The sequence below is a fragment of the Heptranchias perlo genome, chromosome 20, assembly GCF_035084215.1.
Source record: "Heptranchias perlo isolate sHepPer1 chromosome 20, sHepPer1.hap1, whole genome shotgun sequence".
Taxonomy (NCBI): domain Eukaryota; kingdom Metazoa; phylum Chordata; class Chondrichthyes; order Hexanchiformes; family Hexanchidae; genus Heptranchias; species Heptranchias perlo.
In genome coordinates, this window is record NC_090344.1 from 51,888,686 (window position 1) to 51,909,823 (window position 21,138).

Sequence of the window (21,138 nt, forward strand, 5' to 3'; positions counted from 1 at the left end):
AGGGGACCGGAGGGATGGGCTATCAATGGGATTGTTAGGGGACCGGAGGGATGGGCTATCAATGGGATTGTTAGGGGACCGGAGGGACGGGCTATCAATGGGATTGTTAGGGGACCGGAGGGATGGGCTATCAATGGGATTGTTCGGGGACCGGAGGGATGGGCTATCAATGGGATTGTTAGGGGACCGGAGGGATGGGCTATCAATGGGATTGTTCGGGGACCGGAGGGATGGGCTATCAATGGGATTGTTAGGGGACCGGAGGGATGGGCTATCAATGGGATTGTTAGGGGACCGGAGGGATGGGCTATCAATGGGATTGTTAGGGGACCGGAGGGACGGGCTATCAATGGGATTGTTAGGGGACCGGAGGGATGGGCTATCAATGGGATTGTTAGGGGACCGGAGGGATGGGCTATCAATGGGATTGTTAGGGGACCGGAGGGATGGGCTATCAATGGGATTGTTAGGGGACCGGAGGGATGGGCTATCAATGGGATTGTTAGGGGACCGGAGGGATGGGCTATCAATGGGATTGTTAGGGTACCGGAGGGATGGGCTATCAATGGGATTGTTAGGGGACCGGAGGGATGGGCTATCAGTGGGATTGTTAGGGGACCGGAGGGATGAGCTATCAATGGGATTGTTAGGGTACTGGAGGGACGGGCTATCAATGGGATTGTTCGGGTACCGGAGGGATGGGCTATCAATGGGATTGTTAGGGGACCGGAGGGATGGGCTATCAATGGGATTGTTAGGGGACCGGAGGGATGGGCTATCAATGGGATTGTTAGGGGACCGGAGGGATGGGCTATCAATGGGATTGTTAGGGGACCGGAGGGACGGGCTATCAATGGGATTGTTAGGGTACTGGAGGGACGGGCTATCAATGGGATTGTTCGGGTACCGGAGGGATGGGCTATCAATGGGATTGTTAGGGGACCGGAGGGATGGGCTATCAATGGGATTGTTAGGGGACCGGAGGGATGGGCTATCAATGGGATTGTTAGGGGACCGGAGGGATGGGCTATCAATGGGATTGTTAGGGGACCGGAGGGATGGGCTATCAATGGGATTGTTAGGGGACCGGAGGGATGGGCTATCAATGGGATTGTTAGGGGACCGGAGGGACGGGCTATCAGTGGGATTGTTAGGGGACCGGAGGGATGGGCTATCAATGGGATTGTTAGGGGACCGGAGGGATGGGCTATCAATGGGATTGTTAGGGGACCGGAGGGATGGGCTATCAATGGGATTGTTAGGGGACCGGAGGGATGGGCTATCAATGGGATTGTTAGGGGACCGGAGGAATGGGCTATCAATGGGATTGTTAGGGGACCGGAGGGATGGGCTATCAATGGGATTGTTAGGGGACCGGAGGGATGGGCTATCAATGGGATTGTTAGGGGACCGGAGGGATGGGCTATCAATGGGATTGTTAGGGTACTGGAGGGATGAGCTATCAATGGGATTGTTAGGGGACCGGAGGGACGGGCTATCAATGGGATTGTTAGGGGACCGGAGGGATGGGCTATCAATGGGATTGTTAGGGGACCGGAGGGATGGGCTATCAGTGGGATTGTTAGGGTACTGGAGGGATGAGCTATCAATGGGATTGTTAGGGGACCGGAGGGATGGGCTATCAGTGGGATTGTTAGGGTACTGGAGGGATGGGCTATCAGTGGGATTGTTAGGCGACCGGAGGGATGGGCTATCAGTGGGATTGTTAGGGTACTGGAGGGATGAGCTATCAATGGGATTGTTAGGGTACTGGAGGGATGGGCTATCAATGGGATTGTTAGGGGACCGGAGGGATGGGCTATCAATGGGATTGTTAGGGTACTGGAGGGATGAGCTATCAATGGGATTGTTAGGGTACTGGAGGGATGGGCTATCAATGGGATTGTTAGGGGACCAGAGGGATGGGCTATCAGTGGGATTGTTAGGGGACCGGAGGGATGAGCTATCAATGGGATTGTTAGGGTACTGGAGGGATGAGCTATCAATGGGATTGTTAGGGTACTGGAGGGATGGGCTATCAATGGGATTGTTAGGGGACCGGAGGGATGGGCTATCAGTGGGATTGTTAGGGGACCGGAGGGATGGGCTATCAATGGGATTGTTAGGGTACTGGAGGGATGGGCTATCAATGGGATTGTTAGGGGACCGGAGGGATGGGCTATCAGTGGGATTGTTAGGGTACTGGAGGGATGGGCTATCAATGGGATTGTTCGGGTACCGGAGGGACGGGCTATCAATGGGATTGTTAGGGTACTGGAGGGATGGGCTATCAATGGGATTGTTACGGGTCCGGAGGGATGGGCTATCAGTGGGATTGTTAGGGGACCGGAGGGATGGGCTATCAATGGGATTGTTAGGGGACCGGAGGGATGGGCTATCAATGGGATTGTTAGGGGACCGGAGGGATGGGCTATCAATGGGATTGTTAGGGTACTGGAGGGATGGGCTATCAGTGGGATTGTTATGGGACTGGAGGGATGGGCTATCAATGGGATTGTTAGGGTTACTGGAGGGATGAGCTATCAATGGGATTGTTAGGGTACTGGAGGGATGGGCTATCAATGGGATTGTTAGGGGACCGGAGGGATGGGCTATCAATGGGATTGTTAGGGTTACTGGAGGGATGGGCTATCAATGGGATTGTTAGGGGACCGGAGGGATGGGCTATCAATGGGATTGTTAGGGTTACTGGAGGGATGGGCTATCAATGGGATTGTTAGGGTTACTGGAGGGATGGGCTTCGATAGGAAAGTTTGGTAACAAGGAGCTTGAGCATTGATGGGAGAATTAGAAAGACGGGCCATCAATGAGGCAGTTAGCGTATTAGAGGGACAGGCTATCATTGGGAGAGTTAACATACTAGAAGAATGGGCTATCAATGGGAGAGTTAGGGTACGAGAGGAATAGGATGGACTTCGGTGGGAGAATGAGAAGGGCAAGCTTCAATGGGCTGAATGGCCTTTTACCATCCCTGACTTTTCTTATGCTTTCATGAGTGCCGTTGTGGAGTGGGGAAAGCACTCAGTCTGTCATTGGGTCAAACTGTTCACATCAAAGGCTTCAGTAAAATGAAGCAGAGGAAAGATGAAGAGTGGAACACACTGGCAGGAAGACAAGAGATGGAGACGCTCCACTGGTCACACGCAAGATCTGTCAGTGACAGACTTTAAAGCACTGCAGGAAAACTCCATGGGCTCTGCAACATTCATTCTTAACCACCTTCGGTACAGGCAACCCCCAGCCCAGCTCAGCCCAGCCCATAAATGCCCCCTGCACCAAGGACCAGGGGAAACAGCGATGCATCATACCCTCTGCTGACACGGACGTGGATCGAGGTTCATGTTCTCTCTTGTGCTACAAGCTGTTATCTGAACCTCTTAATGAGATTACAGTTTTGTAATCACTTTCAGTCCTAGATATAATAGTGTCTGTGGGAGTCTGAATGGATTCTGAGTGTGGATTAGTCGCGTGGCAGAGTCTGAATGTACTCCCACTCTCACAGCCCAGCTCCAGCACTGCTTCAAACCAACCCCAAGGCTCGTTAATGCTCCAGTTTGGATAGGATTATGCACGGACTCGACATACTTACCAAATTACACTGTCTGCATTCCAATGGATCAAATCCCATCCCACTCACTCCCATTGTAGAGAATCCCAAAGGTTCAAACCCCTTTCCATTCACTGCTTTTGAGATAGTCCAAGCGCATGCTTGTGTGAAATGTTAAAGCATTGACTGTGTGTTTGAGTGTAACAGCATGTGGTGGGGGTTTTTGCACAGTGGACATTTTGTAAGCAGTTCAACTCCGAGCACTCACACCCAGTCTGTGGTATATCACTGCCTCCATTCACAATTCAACTCCGAGCACTCACACCCAGTCTGTGGTCCGTCACTGCCTCCATTCACAATTCAACTCTGAGCACTCACACCCAGTCTGTGGTATATCACTGCCTCCATTCACAATTCATCCCCGAGCACTCACACCCAGTCTGTGGTATATCACTGCCTCCATTCACAATTCAACTCCGAGCACTCACACCCAGTCTGTGGTATATCACTGCCTCCATTCACAATTCAACTCCGAGCACTCACACCCAGTCTGTGGTCCGTCACTGCCTCCATTCACAATTCATCCCCGAGCACTCACACCCAGTCTGTGGTATATCACTGCCTCCATTCACAATTCAACTCCGAGTACTCACACCCAGTCTGTGGTATATCACTGCCTCCATTCACAATTCAATCCCTGAGCACTCACACCCAGTCTGTGGTATATCACTGCCTCCATTCACAATTCAACTCCGAGCACTCATACCCAGTCTGTGGTATATCACTGCCTCCATTCACAATTCAATCCCTGAGCACTCACACCCAGTCTGTGGTATATCACTGCCTCCATTCACAATTCATCCCCGAGCCAGTGGTGAAGGGAGTGAATGTTTCGGGTGGTGGATGGGGTGCAATCAAGCGGGCTGCTTTGTCCTGGATGATGTTGAGCTTCTTGAGTGTTGTTGGAGCTGCACTCATCCAGGCAAGTGGAGAGTATTCCATCACATTCCTGATTTGTGCTTTGGGGAGTCAGGAGGTGAGTCACTCGCCGCAGAATACCCAGCCTCTGACCTGCTCTCGTAGCCACAGTATTTATATAGCTGGTCCAGTTAAGTTTCTGGTCAATGGTGACCCCAGGATGTTGATGGTGGGGGATTCGGCGATGGTAATGCCGTTGAATGTCAAGGGGAGGTGGTTAGACTCTCTCTTGTTGGAGATGGTCATTGCCTGGCACTTGTCTGGCGCGAATGTTACTTGCCACTTATCAGCCCAAGCCTGGATGTTGTCCAGGTCTTGCTGCATGTGGGCTCGGACTGCTTCATTATTTGAGGGGTTGCGAATGGAACTGAACACTGTGCAATCATCAGCGAACATCCCCATTTCTGACCTTATGATGGAGGGAAGGTCATTGATGAAGCAGCTGAAGATGGTTGGGCCTAGGACACTGCCCTGAGGAACTTCTGCAGCAATGTCCTGGGGCTGAGATAATTGGCCTCCAACAACCACTACCATCTTCCTTTGTGCTGGGTATGACTCCAGCCACTGGAGAGTTTTCCCCCTGATTCCCATTGACTTCAATTTTACTCGGGCTCCTTGGTGCCACACTCGGTCAAAATGCTGCCTTGATGTCAAGGGCAGTCACTCTCACCTCACCTCTGGAATTCAGCTCTTTTGTCCATGTTTGGACCAAGGCTGTAATGAGGTCTGGAGCCGAGTGGTCCTGGCGGAACCCAAACTGAGCATCGGTGAGCAGGTTATTGGTGAGTAAGTGCCGCTTGATAGCACTGTCGACGACACCTTCCATCACTTTGCTGATGATTGAGAGTAGACTGATGGGGCTGTAATTGGCCGGATTGGATTTGTCCTGCTTTTTGTGGACAGGACATACCTGGGCAATTTTCCACATTGTCGGGTAGATGCCAGTGTTGTAGCTGTACTGGGACAGCTTGGCTAGAGGCGCGGTTAGTTCTGGAGCACAAGTCTTCAGCACTACAGCTGGGATGTTGTCGGGGACTAAACTTATTTTGACTACACCAACTGCACAGCTCGAGACATCAGAGCAGGAAAGTGTTGATTTATCTCTGGTGTGGGTCTATGGCCCATATTACAATCACCACCACCTCTTCATCAATAGATTACAGCCTGAAGCCACACTTCCAACAACTTGGCTCAAAGGGCAAACAGCACACAAGTCAGAAGTTACCAATCTAATTAGATGAATAATCAACGTGCTCATTATGTCTTAAGTTCATTAAATACAATTAAAAGAAAATATAATTATCTACATTATGCAGTCTGACTGCAATAAAGATCCTTCACAATGCCATCAAACAGAATGCACTTGGTAAAACTAATCATTCACATTCCCCACCTCATTTTGAATGGTCCCTGCATATTGGAATGTCTCCTCTTGTCACTGAATGGTACCCACTGACTGCAGTGCTGTCCAACTCATGCTTTAGTACCAGCTCCTGTACAAGTACTGTACATGCCAAATGAAAAGGGAGCACTCACTTTGGGCCAGTACTGCTTGCTCCCTGGCTGCCTCTGTCAGCTCCTGTTCCCAGGTGTTGTGATCTGGATACAGTGCATGCTAATGTAAGATTCTCAAAATTCACAGATCCCCCAAAACTCAGAGGAAAACCCTAAAGAAAAGGACTTTGGACTCTGTTCTCACCATTTCAGGGTGATGAAACATTGGGCCGACTCACACACGCACCGCACCAGGAAGCATCAACCAGGGAAAAGTACTTTTCGAGGAATCCACGTCCTTTAAGGGACTCGCTTCCTCGTAGGGGCGATTGTAAGAATTCTGGGAATTCACCTTTTCCCTGAGTATGGAAAACTTTGGCCATTGACTAAAATCCTAAGATGGAAGGATGGGTGAGAGGTCACCAGACGAATCAACAACACACACAGTGGAATGTGGGAGAATTACTGCTTCAGACATGTCTCTGTTTTAATGCAAAACCTACAGCAGGTGGTCAACACTCAGCACGAATTCGAAAGGCAGTCGGCCATTGAAAGAGGCAACTGCTCCAGACATGGTGGGGCCATGTCTTTGTGTTAAAGCAAAACCGATCAACACTTAGGACGTTGGATACAAAAGGAAGCCTGTATACCAGGTGATCAGCAAATCGGAATTAAAACAATGACCCATCAGGAGAAGCAATTGCAACATGATGAGGGACCATCAAAAGCCATCAAAGATTCTTAAGAACTTTGTAAGAACTGTTTAAACAGACATGAAGTGCTTTTTTTTAAGTGACGAAGACCATTTGTAAGAGAGGGATATAGAAGTGGAAACTCGAAACCTCTCTCTCTCTCTCTGGCTCTTGCTGGCTCTTGTGTTCTGTTTCTCTTGTTCTGCCTGTCTCTGGAAGGAGAGCAGCTTCCAGTGAAACCAACGAACTCTACATGAGAGAAACGGTCAGCCAGACCTGCAAGGGCAAAGGATTGTTCAGTTCAGTTCAGCCAGGAGTTCGACAGCTCGGGAGACGACAGTTCAACAAGGCGAGGGGGCAACAGAGAGAAGGTCAGCAGCTCTAGAAGCAGGCCGACACACAAGAAGAAACCAGAGCAACAGCCCCAGTGACAATCAGACACAAGGGCCTTACGAAACAACCAACCAAATATTACCATCAACCAACCGGGTAATATTGGGCCACCGCGACCAAAGTAAACCAACTCGGGAGAAAACCGAAGATCCACAAAGTTTCCACTCTACGATCTATTCCTGACTTACCTCTGGGTGAATTACTGTCAAGGATTCGTTTGGTGAGCATTATCTCTGGTCCTTTAGAGGCAAACTTAGCTAGTACAGTGTGATTGGGAGGGGTGAGGTATCTTTCTACTGTAATTTCCCTCATGTGTACCGAAGTGTTCCCCATTTTATTGGAGTGTTAAGATTGTTGCGTTGTATTTTCTCTCTTGAATAAAGATCGAAGTTTCATGCACCAAAACCAGTTTGTCTGCTGCACTTTGTCACAACTCCCAAATAAGTCCAAGGTCTAGAACCCAGGGAGTGGGAGCGATTCGAACCGCTCAGAAGTCAGAGGTGAAGCTGACACACACCACCACCCCCTACAATATTCATAGCATAGGACAGGATGCCAAGTAGAGATGACGACAGCATCAGAACTCAACTCTCTATCATCTCAGGCTTGTACAGAAACCATATGACAAAGAAAATAGGAGCAGGAGGAGGCCATTCGGCCCTTCGAGCATGCTCCGCCATTCAATATGATCATGGCTGATCCTCTATCTCAATACCACATTCCCGCACTCTCCCCATACCCCTTGATGCCTTTTGTGTCCAGAAATCTGTCTAGCTCCTTCTTAAATATATTCAATGACTTGGCCTCCACTGCCTTCTGTGGTAGAGAATTCCACAGGTTCACTACCCTCTGAGTGAAGAAATTTCTCCTCATCTCAGTCCTAAATGTCCTACCCCGTATCCCGAGACTGTGACCCCTCGTTCTGGATCCCCCAGCCCAGGGAAACATCCTCCCTGCATCCAGTCTGTCTAGCCCTGTCAGAATTTTATATGTTTCAATGAGATCACCTCTCATTCTTCTAAACTCGAGTGAATACAGGCCGAGTCGACCCAATCTCTCCTCATACGACAGTCCTGCCATCCCAGGAATCAGTCTGGTGAACCTTCGCTGCACTCCCTCCATGGCAAGTATATCCTTTCTTAGGTAAGGAGACCAAAACTGCACACAATACTCCAGGTGTGGTCTCACCAAGGCCCTGTATAACTGCAGTAAGACATCCTTGCTCCTGTACTCAAATCCTCTTGCAATGAAGACCTGTGTGATACAAGTAGCAGTGACGCTTTTGCACTGTTTCTATTCCAAAAAAATGCTCCCAGACAGTAAGTTGACTTGCCGTAATACACGAAAGAGAAAGGGTTAACACACTTACGAGAAATACACACAAAGCAAAAAAATAGGCACAAACCTTCGTCATATTTTGGATGTCAACTAAATGCCTAACAATGATTAATCGTCCTGCAAGGACATGATGAGGGAGAAGTCAGCACTCAGTACACTTACGAGAAGTTCTCTTCCCGCAGCAGTTCTCTGGCTGCCTCTAGTAAGGAATGGGTCAGCATTTCCTCTGGGTGATTGATTTCACTACCAGCCCAACATTGCACACAAAGGCAGGGTACGGTCTTCAAAAAAGCAACACCTGCAGGAGTTCTCTGCTTTTAATCCAGTAAGGGTGAGAGTTCCTGCACAAAGATGGTGAAAGGAATGTTTATGTCAATTCTTGTTATCCCAGAGGTGAAAGAGCAACATCTGTTGCCCCGACTGAAAACATCCCTCCTCACTGAGGTACAGTTCCACAGTCAGCGGTCAGCTTCTGATACCTCACTCGTGGTCATTCAATGGCGGAGTCTAAACAGTGATAGTCTGCAGGAAGGTGGTGACAATTGAGCCTGAAGCCGCTTTCACCGAATGACTACACATTTCAATCGAGATGGGAATTGGGCGGATTCTATACCGGGCGGGTGACTTGTTCCGCCAGATTACCACCCAAGTGGTCAAGGTGTCAATTACTCCCAACTGTGTGACTGGAGGAGCAAATGTGAGACAAGGTCTTTGGAACACGACCCCCTTCAGGCTTCTTACTGCTGCCACCGTGTCCCCCACCGGGTCCTACATCCCACCCAGGACCCAAAACCTTCCTGTCGCCCCATCTGCATTTCTCCCTGAACAACCAACCAACACCTGAACCTTCCACAGACAAATAAAAACAGAAAGAGAGTGAAGAAAGCATCTTCTGGGAAGGGTCACATCACACTATTTCCATCTGGCTGTCACATTTAAGATAAACCATATATATTTATCTTTCCATCCTCCTAGCTCCCTATTGGCATCTCCATGGCCTTAATTTGTTGGCCTTGATATTAACACGAGGTCCAGGCCAGGCCCCAGTCCTGACCCACAACCCAAGAGCAACCTAGCATCCCCGGCTGCAACTCAAAACTCAGTATATACCCCTAGCCAGATACTTTCCTCAACCCTGTGATCTGCCACCTGAAAGCACAGAAGAGGAGACACTGAGTTCAGGGCAAAGACAAAGAAAAACCAATAAAGAACAGAAGTACACAAGAAAGAAACAGAAGGAACACACACATGACGTGCCCCATTCCCCTTGGCACAACGGCAAGAGATCGAAGGCTGTCATCTGACTCCCTGTGAATATCATATTTATATACAAAAAAGGTTCCACACTGTGATGCTGCCCAGTGTTCTCCACGGGCGGTGCTACAACACATGGCAGGGCAGCGGGTGCATGGGAACACCATCACCTCCAAGTTCCCCTCCAAGTCACACACCATCCTAACTTAACATTCGTGCCAGATAAGTGCCAGGCAATGACCATCTCCAACAAGAGAGAGTCTAACCACCTCCGCTTGACATTCAACGGCATTACCATCGCCGAATCCCCCACCATCAACATCCTGGGGGTCACCATTGACCAGAAACTTAACTGGACCAACTACATAAACACTCTGGCTACAAGAGCAGGTCAGAGGCTGGGTATTCTGCGGCGAGTGACTCACCTCCTGACCCCCCAAAGCCTTTCCACCATCTACAAGGCACAAGTCAGGAGTGTGATGGAATACTCTCCACTTGCCTGGATGAGTGCAGCTCCAACAACTTCAAGAAGCTCGACATCATCCAGGACAAAGCAGCCCACTTGATTGGCACCCCATCCACCACACTAAACATTCACTCCCTTCACCACCGGCGCACAGTGGCTGCAGTGTGTACCATCTACAGGATGCACTGCAGCAACTCGCCAAGACTTCTTCGACAGCACCTCCCAAACCCGTGACCTCTACCACCTAGAAGGACAAGGGCAGCAGGCACATGGGAACAACACCACCTGCACGTTCCCCTCCAAGTCACACACCATCCCGACTTGGAAATATATCGCCGTTCCTTCATCGTCGCTGGGTCAAAATCCTGGAACTCCCTTCCTAACAGCACTGTGGGAGAACCTTCACCACACGGACTGCAGCGGTTCAAGAAGGCGGCTCACCACCACCTTCTCGAGGGCAATTAGGAATGGGCAATAAATGCCAACCTCGCCGGCCACGCCCACATCACATGAACGAAAAAAAAAAAACTTGGACATATATCAGCCGTTCCTTCATCGACGCTGGGTCAAAATCCTGGAACTCCCTCCCGAACAGCACTGTGGGAGAACCTTCACCACACGGACTGCAGCAGTTCAAGTAGAAGGCGGCTCACCACCACCTTCTCAAGGGCAATTAGGGATGGGCAATAAATGCGGCCATGCTAGCCAATCCCACATCCCGAGAATGAACTTTTTAAAAATGTATTGTTTATGGCTGTCTCATTCAACCCTCACCTGCAGTGCCCTTTTGCCTCCCATGTATAAGTTTACAGATGGAACATTGAAGTGGCTTACAGCATGCAAATGAGGGTTAAACAGCATCTGCATTCTGAACACATGGCCATTACTGGTTACTGTATTTGCATCCAAAGAGGCCTTAGACCAGGGTTAACGTGACCTATTAATGTCAACAACCCTTCTGTAATTTTCACAGCATGTAGCAGTGTGCCTTTTGATTGTATACAACAATCTCCTCAGCATTGATCCGTCAGGCAGAGTGGCAGATTTCTCAGCTCCCAGCAACTCGAAAGAACTGAGCCAGTTAGCTTCAACTTTCACACTCCGTGTTCCTACCTTCCATCACGTACACCAGCGAATCCACATCTCCCTCTTTGATGATGCAGCTGTCCTTGGTGTACTCCACTGGGTACATGCAATCCACAATCTCCTGGATCTGAGACATCTCCAAGTTCTTCATGAAGTCATTCTCTAAGATGGCCTCCTTAATCAGCTCCTTTGATCTGTTGCACAGAACCAGAGACACATTAGGGATGGACTCGGAGACACTGAGGAAGCAACAATATTTCTCCACTTACCCGCTGGCACCTGTCCGATTCTGGACACAAGCCTGTGCCTATGATTTGCTGCACAGTGAACTCCAGATCTTCGGTGACCTGTCAGTCGAGGTCCTTAGTGATGATTGGGCACTTCTCCATGGTAGACCATCTCTCAATTGGTATTATTAAAGGGTTCTCTAACCCTCTGCAACACATCCCATAATAGTATGGAAATCTTATGGTGTTGAAATTCAGACTCAATCTACTCCTACTCACCATTTCCATTTCCTACTCAAAACTCATTCTTTCCCAGGACTTCCAAAACTCTGGAACTTGCTACCTTACTCAGTACCACCTTCCTCATGAAATCTAAAGCCTCTTAAAACCCAAGCTTCGACTACTTCGTTTATCTCATCTCTTTTCAGCTATGACGACATTCTACACTCTGACCCTTGTACCTTCACGGAGGCTTCTCAATTTAAAAAATAGGATGCTGCAGGTTATTAAGTAAATGCAACAACGTGAAAAGCCTGGAGTGGTCGCCTGGTGGCCTGGTGTTCGGCGGGAGAATCAATCCACAATTCCTGACCCAACAAATTGCTGACTTCATTGGATGTCGGGAAATGTTGAGTGTGGTGAAAGCAGTTCGATACCAGAGAAGAGGGGAAAAATCAACTCAATCCACCTTCAGGCAGCAAGAACACAGAACTGTGGAAAAGCCACAATGACAGAAATTCATTCCTATTGGATGGGTCCAATTGCCTATAATTGGTGTGCATTTAATGTGTTTATGAATCCCCCAGCATTTCATGAATCTGTGGTATCGCCATCTCTGAAACTTCCTCCAGCCCTCTGAAAACTCTGCGTTCCTCCAATTCTAGCCTCTTGTGCCTCCCCCACTCCCCCTCACCCCATCATTGGCGGCCATGTTTTCAGTTCTAGAATTCCCTCCCTACAACTTTCCACCTCCCTCTCTTATTTTAAGATCCTCCTAAAAAACCTACCTCTTTGACCAAGCTTTTAGTCACTCCTCCTAATCTCTCCTTTGGTTCAGTGTTGAATTTTGTCTGATTACCTCTCCTGAGACGTTGGGACGTTTTTCTACGTTAAAGGCGCTGTATAAATGCACATGGGTACGGTAACATTGTGGTTATGTTATTGGACCAGTAATCCGGAGTCATGAGTTCAAATCCCGCCACGGCAGCTGGGGAATTTAAATTCAATTAATTAAACAAAATCTGGAATTAAAAAACTAGTATCAGTAATGGTAACCATGAAACTATCGGATTGTCATAAAAACCCATCTGGTTCACAAATGTCCTTCAGGGAAGGAAACCTGCTGTCCTTACCCGGTCTGGCCTATATGTGACTCCAGACCCACAGCAATGTGGTCAATTCTTAATTGCCCTCTGAAATGGCCTAGTAAGCCACTCAGTTTACCACATGGACTGCAGCGGTTGAAGAAGGCAGCTCACTACCACCTTCTCGAGGGCAATTAGGGATAGGCAATAAATGCCGGCCTCGCCAGCGACGCCCACATCCCATGAACGAATTTTTTTAAAAGTAAGTTTGTATAGTTCAAAAGTCTGAACAACTGTTCATGGGATTTTATTTAAAATACAAAAATCACAGTGAAAGGCCAAGACCAGTACAAAAGACACCAATGTTGAAAACAAAGAGAGAAAATTATATAAATGAAGTAGCAGTGATTCAGTGCTGGGGTGTTAAATTGTTAAGATTGTACTCGGAAGGAGCGAAGAGTTCTGAGGTTCTGAGAAAGAATGAGTTAGAACAGCAGATGGTGCGATGAGTCATAGGTTCAACACAATGAAGATACAGGGAGGAGGAAGTGTGTGTCGGATGGAATATTTGGAACTTAGGAGGGACAAGAGAAAGAAGTTCAGAAAAGCACTGATCATAGTCACAGCGATGGAAGAGAGAGAGTTGGAGAAGTTGCAAGAGAGAGATGCTGGAGGCTAGAGATGCAAGAGGGATTACTCATCAGGTGCCAAGTATCTTTCTTGTATCCCGTCCAGGAGTAAGAGAGAGTGTTTAGCACAGCTTCTTCAGATACAGGAACAGTGTTCAAGGCTCGGATCAACTTGGGCTTATCGAGAGTTATGAATTGTTGAATGGAAAAAGGTGTTTTTGACACAAAAGGAGTTTCTTGGAGGCAGCTTTAGCAGTGAAGGAGATATAAGAGTTCCACTTGAGATCAGAGGAGACAGGGAGGCCAAGAATATCAAGAGATGAAGAAGGATTAAAACTCAGGCATTAAAGGTAAGGGGTGGCAGCTACTGGTTAGACTTGTGAAAGGCGGGAAGACATAATTTTGAACAGTTGAAGGAAACAAGATTTCACTGTCCCATTAGAGAAAGCGTGCAGGACTGCAAAGTGTAGTGATTCAGTCATTGCTTAAAGAGGATTGGGTCTGTGTAAAATGAGAGCATGCAATCAGAAGATGGTCAAGAGGCAATTAATGGCTATATCCCTATTTTTTTATTCGTTCATGGGACGTGGGTGTCGCTGGCGAGGCCGGCATTTATTGCCCATTCCTAATTGCCCTTGAGAAGGTGGTGGTGAGCCGCCTTCTTGAACCGCTGCAGTCCGTGTGGTGAAGGTTCTCCCACAGTGCTGTTAGGAAGGGAGTTCCAAGATTTTGACCCAGCAACGATGAAGGAACGGCGATATATTTCTAGGTCGGGATGGTGTGTGACTTGGAGGGGAACGTGCAGGTGGTGTTGTTCCCATGTACCTGCTGCTCTTGTCCTTCCAGATGATAGAGGTCTGGGTTTGGGAGGTGCTGTCGAAGAAGCCTTGGCGAGTTGCTGCAGTGCATCCTGTGAATGGTGCACACTGCAGCCACAGTGCGCCGGTGGTGAAGGGAGTGAATGTTTAGGGTGGTGGATGGGGTGCCAATCAAGCGGGCTTCTTGAAGATGTCGAGCTTCTTGAGTGTTGTTGGAGCTGCACTCATCCAGGCAAGTGGAGAGTATTCCATCACACTCCTGACTTGTGCCTTGTAGATGGTGGAAAGGCTTTGGGGAGTCAGGAGGTGAGTCACTCGCCGCAGAATACCCAGCCTCTGACCTGCTCTTGTAGCCACAGTATTTGTGTGGCTGGTCCAGTTAAGTTTCTGGTCAATGGTGACCTCCAGGATGTTGATGGTGGGGGATTCGGCGATGGTAATGCCGTTGAATGTCAAGCGGAGGTGGTTGGACTCTCTCTTGTTAGAGATGGTCATTGCCTGGCACTTGTCTGGAGCGAATGTTACTTGCCACTTATGAGCCCAAGCCTGGATGTTGTCCAGGTCTTGCTGCATGCGGGCTCGGACTGCTTCATTATTTGAGGGGTTGCGAATGGAACTGAACACTGTGCAATCATCAGCGAACATCCCCATTTCTGACCTTATGACGGAAGGAAGGTCCATTGATGAAGCAGCTGAAGATGGTTGGGCCTAGGACACTGCCCTGAAGTACTCCTGCAGCAATGTCCTGGGGCTGAGATGATTGGCCTCCAACAACCACCACCCATATATCCCATTGTAAGCCTGTTACAGGAACTCTTTGTTCTATCATGATGCTGAGCCCCTTCTCCTCTCAATTTTTAGAATAAGTTATTTTCTCCCGCAACATGTGATAGAGATTTATTCCCAGCTAGTCAGCAGAGGGTGGGAAAACATATAAACGTAGGGTAACAGACTGTGAAATGGCCCAAAATATCACTGCACTAAAATGACATGCAATAAATCTCTGGTTTACCATACTCGAGCAGTTGAACTCAACACATCCTAGGGGTTTATGGGCAAGTACATGGAGCTCACAATAAGTCTGCTAATGGATCAGACCCACTCAATGACATTTGTTGTCCTTGTTCTGTTAATCTTGATTCCCACAGCCTAGTAAGAGCCTGCTGTCGATCATTGCTCCACTAGTCTGCACCCACCACAGGCCGCATTCCTGAACATATTTACAAACTTGCAATGCTGCAGGAAAAAACCTTGGCTAGTGAGAGAGCAGAGGATCGAAACTGGAGCACAGCAGTGAAGTATGATCCAGTTAACTTGGAAGCTGCCTAATTTTCCCATTGAAATAAACTCCATGTTTGCAGATTTTCTCACATTTGGGATCAACGAATGAGTCAACAAAGAAGCAAATCGGTGATGTCAAAGGTCGGACTGGCTTGGCTGCATCAACTGCCTTTCCATCTTTTGAACTTTGGACGAGTTTAGACTTCGGATTTGCAATCCCATTCATCCTTACCTTCAACGTACTCTGCCAACAAACCCCTGCTCCCCAAGGAAAAGCAGAATGGATTCACATTTGACTTGTTTGGTGAGATATCCAACATTCTGTTATTGTGGCTATTGGACAGGCCTTCAGTTAAACTCTTACATTTTTGAAACTATAATCTCAGGCCCCAGAAATGCGTCAATGCTACTGACTAATTGCGCATGAGGAAGTTATGGACGAGTGACCTGGGCAACTCATGTATTCAGTTTTGTTTCTTGCTCAGCCTGAAGCCTGGTTCTCTGCCTTCCCCTCGGCACACCCTCTGAAAATCAAGGCATGGCAAGTGAGGATTTGTGGGTATCCACACATGGCGTTTCCAGTTGTGGGGGAGTCCAAAACCAGGGGCCATAAATATAAGATAGTCACGAATAAATCCAATAAGGAATTCCGAGATGGTTAGAATGTGGAACTTGCTACCACACGGAGTAGTTGAGGTGAATCGCATCGATGCATTTAACAGGAAGCTAGAAAAACACAAGGGAGGAAGGAATCAAGGAATATACTGATAGGGTTGGATGAAGAGGGGTGGGAGGAGGCTCGTATGGAGCATAAACACCGGCCAGATGGGCCGAACGGCTTGCTCCTGTGCAGGTAATTCGACACTGAACCACTGCTACAGTTACTGCAACTAACCTTTTTTGTTACCTCAAAGCAATCTCAGTGAGTGAAAAACAGAAGGAGCCTGGCAGAAGGAAAAACACTGAGTTCTATAATAGAAAATTTACCCCACCAAACCAGTTGATTTTAGATCTCTCCAAGATACAGCAAATCAGTTTCACTCAGTTGCAACACTTCCATTTCACAAGCCCACTGATGGCTCTATGCAACAGTCTCGATACAGTGGAGTTCTTCAGTGCAGTTTCCTCCTGATTAGATGCCCTGGCTGATTCAGTGAGAATTTCTAGTGTGAGTTGAATGAGTTGTGACCATTGCTTGCTGACCAAAACTCACAAACCATCACCAGGGAAGCTCTGACTCACCACGTGCATAAAACATGAACGAGGCGCTAATCTATTCACCCCAAAGCTACAGCTCTGAGGGCAAGCGTACAGTATTGATTGGACCACCCATAAATATTCAAGACTTTTACTTGGGCCATTGCAGAATCTCACTTTAACAAATTAACAGTCAGGCCAGAATCAGGGCAAAGCAGTGACTCAGCTTCGGTAAAAGATACGCTTCTGTTTGGGGATCCTGTTCTTTTGTGGATACACAGGCTGCACAATCAGTCTCTTGGGCAGTGTTACTGCCTGAACTGGAAATTCTCAGAGTCCTCTATAGGGGAGTGGTGGCAGCGGCAGAGCAGAGATCACAGAATCACAGAAAGTTTACAGCATGGAAGGAGGCCATTTGGCCCATTGAGTCCGCGCTGGCTCTCTGTCAGAGCAATCCAGCTAGTCCCACTCCCCCGCCCTTTCCCCATAGCCCTGCAAATTTTTCCCTTTCAAGAGAGATTACACAAATTGGGGTTGTATTCTCTGGAGTTTCGAAGGTTAAGGGGTGATCTGATCGAAGTTTATAAGATATTAAGGGGAACGGATAGGGTGGATAGAGAGAAACTATTTCCGCTGGTTGGGGATTCTAGGAGTAGGGGGCAGTCTAAAAATTAGAGCCAGACCTTTCAGGAGTGAGATTAGAAAACATTTCTGCACACAAAGGGTGGTAGAAGTTTGGAACTCTCTTCCACAAACGGCAATTGATACTAGCTCAATTACTTAATTTAAATGTGAGATCGATAGCTTTTTGGCAACCAAAGGTATTAAGGGATATGGGCCAAAGGCAGGTATATGGAGTTAGATCACAGATCAGCCATGATCTGATCAAAGGCGGAGCAGGCACGAGGGGCTGAATGGCCTACTCCTGTTCCTATGTTCCTAAGTACTTATCCAGTTCCCTTTTGAAAGCCACGATTGAATCTGCCTCCACCACCCCCTCAGGCAGTGCATTCCAGATCCTAATCACTCGCTGTGTAAAAAAGTTTTTCCTCATGTCACCTTTGGTTCTTTTGACAATCACCTTAAATCTGTGTCCTCTGGTTCTTGACCCTTCCACCAATGGGAACAATTTCTCTCTATCTACTCTGCCTAGATCCTTCATGATTTTGAACACCTCTATCAAATCTCCTCGCAACTGTCTCTGTTCCAAGGAGAACAATCCCAGCTTCTCCAGTCTATCGCTGGAATCATTCTAGTAAATCTTTTCTGCACCCTCTCTAAGGCCTTCACATTTTTCCTGAAGTGCGGTGCCCAGAACTGGACACAATACTCCAGTTGAGGCCGAACCAGTGTTTTATAAAGGTTCATCATGACTTCCTTACTTTTGTACTCTATGCCTCTATTTATAAAGCCCAGGATCCTGTATGCTTTTTTTAAGCACTTTCTCAACCTGCCCTGCCACCTTCAATGATTTGTGTACATATACCCCCAGATCTCTCTGTTCCTGTACCCCTTTTAGAATTGTGCCCTCTAGTTTATTTTGCCTCTCCTCGTTCTTCCTACCGAAATGTATCACTTCGCATTTTTCTGCATTAAATTCCATCTGCCACGTGTCCGCCCATTCCACCAGCCTGTCTATATCCTCTTGAAGTCTATCACTATCCTCCTCACTGTTCACTACCCTTCCAAGTTTTGTGTCATCTGCAAATTTTCTGCAAAGATTGTCTAACTCTCGTGTTCAGATCACTAAATGGATTTCGTGAGGTGAGACATACAAACGGCTCTTTACACAAACTCCAGTGCTAAGAAACATTCTGAAAGTGTATTTCCATCATGCATGGTGCCTGGTGATGTTAATAGACACACCACTGCATTGTGACAATGTGGAACAGTTCCAGACCTCAGACAGATGTTCCTCATCGAGTGTCCCCAAGTGGATATCACCAAACTCCAGTTGTGAAGTCCCTCTGTACATCCCCGCGTGCTGATCTTTGAAAACCCCAGGTGCTGAAAAGCGCTTGGACCCCTCCCCCACAATCTCTTGCCCAAGACCTCAAAACTGTAGACCTCCTTTCCACAATCTACAAGTATTGAAATCCAAGCTCGGCATCACCCAGCATCACTTCCCAATACCCCACATTATCTTTCCTGTTCTTTACAGCTGTGCTGGTATACAGTAACACAGGTCTTTCTGAACAAAACTCAGTTGAAAAGTCACTCTCTTTATGCTTGGGGAGAGAGAACAGCCCAGAATGATTTCCATCACAATGAGAGCACCTGCAAATTGTGCATTTTAATGTGATTCTTCCCATCGCTCTCCTTTAAGGAACAAATAAGAGCGTGAGAGCATGGGAATTGTAAAAATAAATGTCTCCTGTTGCTGAATTCCGTTGATGAAAATTTAAACTTGATTTTGTTTCACCTTTATTAATTGAACGCTTCACTGATGTCGAAGTGATGTGAGGGCACCTGCCGATTTCTATTAAATAAAGAGTAATGTGGCCTGGAGCAGGTCACCGCTCACAGCTCCTCTCACACAAGCAGCATGTTTTACAACACATTCTATACATTCAGGATTAACCCATAATTTTGTCATTTTTGTATTTCTCTCCTTTCTTCCCATGGGCATAAAGTAAGGTGAAAAAGACAGACACTCGGCTCCACACCACACTACAAGGAAGGGGCAGCTCACTGTATTGGATGGCCTTCAATTCAAAGAAATTGGATCAAAACACAGAATTCCGACTTCCTTTGAATAGGAGCCCAATGGACCAAACCATTTCCCATTCCCTCCCATTATAAAGACTCTCAAAGAGCAAACCCTTCCTATTCACTCTCACTATATCAAATTCTACTGGAACAAACTCCTTCCCATTTCCATCCACTGAATGGAATTGCAAAGGACAAACCCATCCCCATCAATTCCCTTGTAATAGAATCCCAATGGAACAAAACTTTTCCATTCAATCCCATTTTGTAGAATTCTAACAGACTACATTCTTTCCCATTCACTCCTTTTGTACAGAATTCCAAATGGACCAAACTGCTCCGAGTTCAAATCTCACTGAATGGAATCCCAACAGACCAATTTTTGTCCATTCCCATTGTGCAGAATTTCTGACATCAGGCAAACATTTAGATAATAGACAGTCTCAGCAGATAGTTGTTCTGTTCATTTTAGGCAAGGTACAGTGAAAATGTGATGGATGGAGTCATTACCGGGCAACAGAGCTGGGTAATGATCCCCTGCCACACTATATAACACTGTCTATATTTCTCTTCAATCTTTTATATCCACACCAAGGAGAAGGTTCCCCTGCAGACTACATGTAGCAAAACTAAAAGCCTATTCTTTATAAAGAGGTTTAAGGTTTCACTGCAGCGAGCGCAAGAAGAAATCTTCCCCCATCTTTTTAAATACCTTAGCATCTTAATACAGGAGGAGACTTTACTGTAATCTTGTTTTTGAAGCACTGGGGACTTTGGATAATTTTTACTTGGGAAACAATTATAATGACCATCTTTGCACTCGAGTCTCCAGTGAAAATGGGAAACCTGCTTTAAGATTTTAACAAGTGGCATTACAATGCTTGCAAAGTCCGGTTAATATTCTCTCCTTAATTGGAAAAAATTCATTGGCCTCAATGAAATTCATCAATCCAAGTCATTCAGTCCGTGATTGTATCTCCTTTCTGTGAATGTGCCCCCTGAGTGAACCTTTCTTGGAGTGGGTCTCCTCAGTAATGCAGCTTCCAATTTCAGTGCAAGTGTGAACATTTTCAGCAACACTGCCTCCATCCAAACATTAGACCACAAGTGAGCTTCCTGAATAATCCTGCCTTCTGTAATTCAGTCTCCTTAGTAATACATGCCTCTGATCCATTTTCAATCCATCAATGCACTTCATAAGTGTGACACCCCTTGCAAGGCAGCCTGTGTGGGACCTTTCTGAATTACATTTCTTCTGGACAATTGTTTCTCCCAAACAGTACCAGCAAACTCACTCTGCCTTCTACAATCCTCATTCCCAGTATTTCCCATTCTAAGCATTTCCTGGACAAAGGCAGCGCTGATGAGCTGCACATTTTCTTTTGCTTCACTCAAATGATGCTGCCTCTTTTTCTTCCACCAGATGGAACACATTTTTCTGTGACAAATTGAATGGCCTCTTTCTGTGCTGTGTGATTCTATGATTGAGTACTTATCCCCCCCTCAGGTCATAATGAGCTAAATTCTCAATTTAATCTTCACTGGACTATTTTCTCCCCATTTCACCAGTATTTTCTCAATCCTGTTACATTTTGTGTTCAATTACAGGTGTGGCATTTCTATTACATTTCTTGCCCCTTGTAAATATCCTTTTCTTTGTTCCAGCACAGTAAGTGCAATTACTTGATAGGCACCCCATCCACC

The 21,138-nt window shown here is 47.1% G+C and overlaps 1 protein-coding gene across 2 annotated transcripts in view; it reads right to left on the reverse strand.

Annotated features, from left to right (window-relative positions):
- Nucleotides 1-21,138, reverse strand: part of LOC137335874 (cGMP-dependent protein kinase 1-like) — a 146,544-nt gene that overhangs the window by 58,650 nt on the left and 66,756 nt on the right. For both annotated transcript variants that reach the window (XM_068001372.1, XM_068001371.1), the window contains exon 2: nt 11,297-11,463. In XM_068001372.1, coding sequence (XP_067857473.1) covers nt 11,297-11,463 — 167 coding nt within the window. The remainder of the gene's footprint in view (nt 1-11,296; nt 11,464-21,138) is intronic.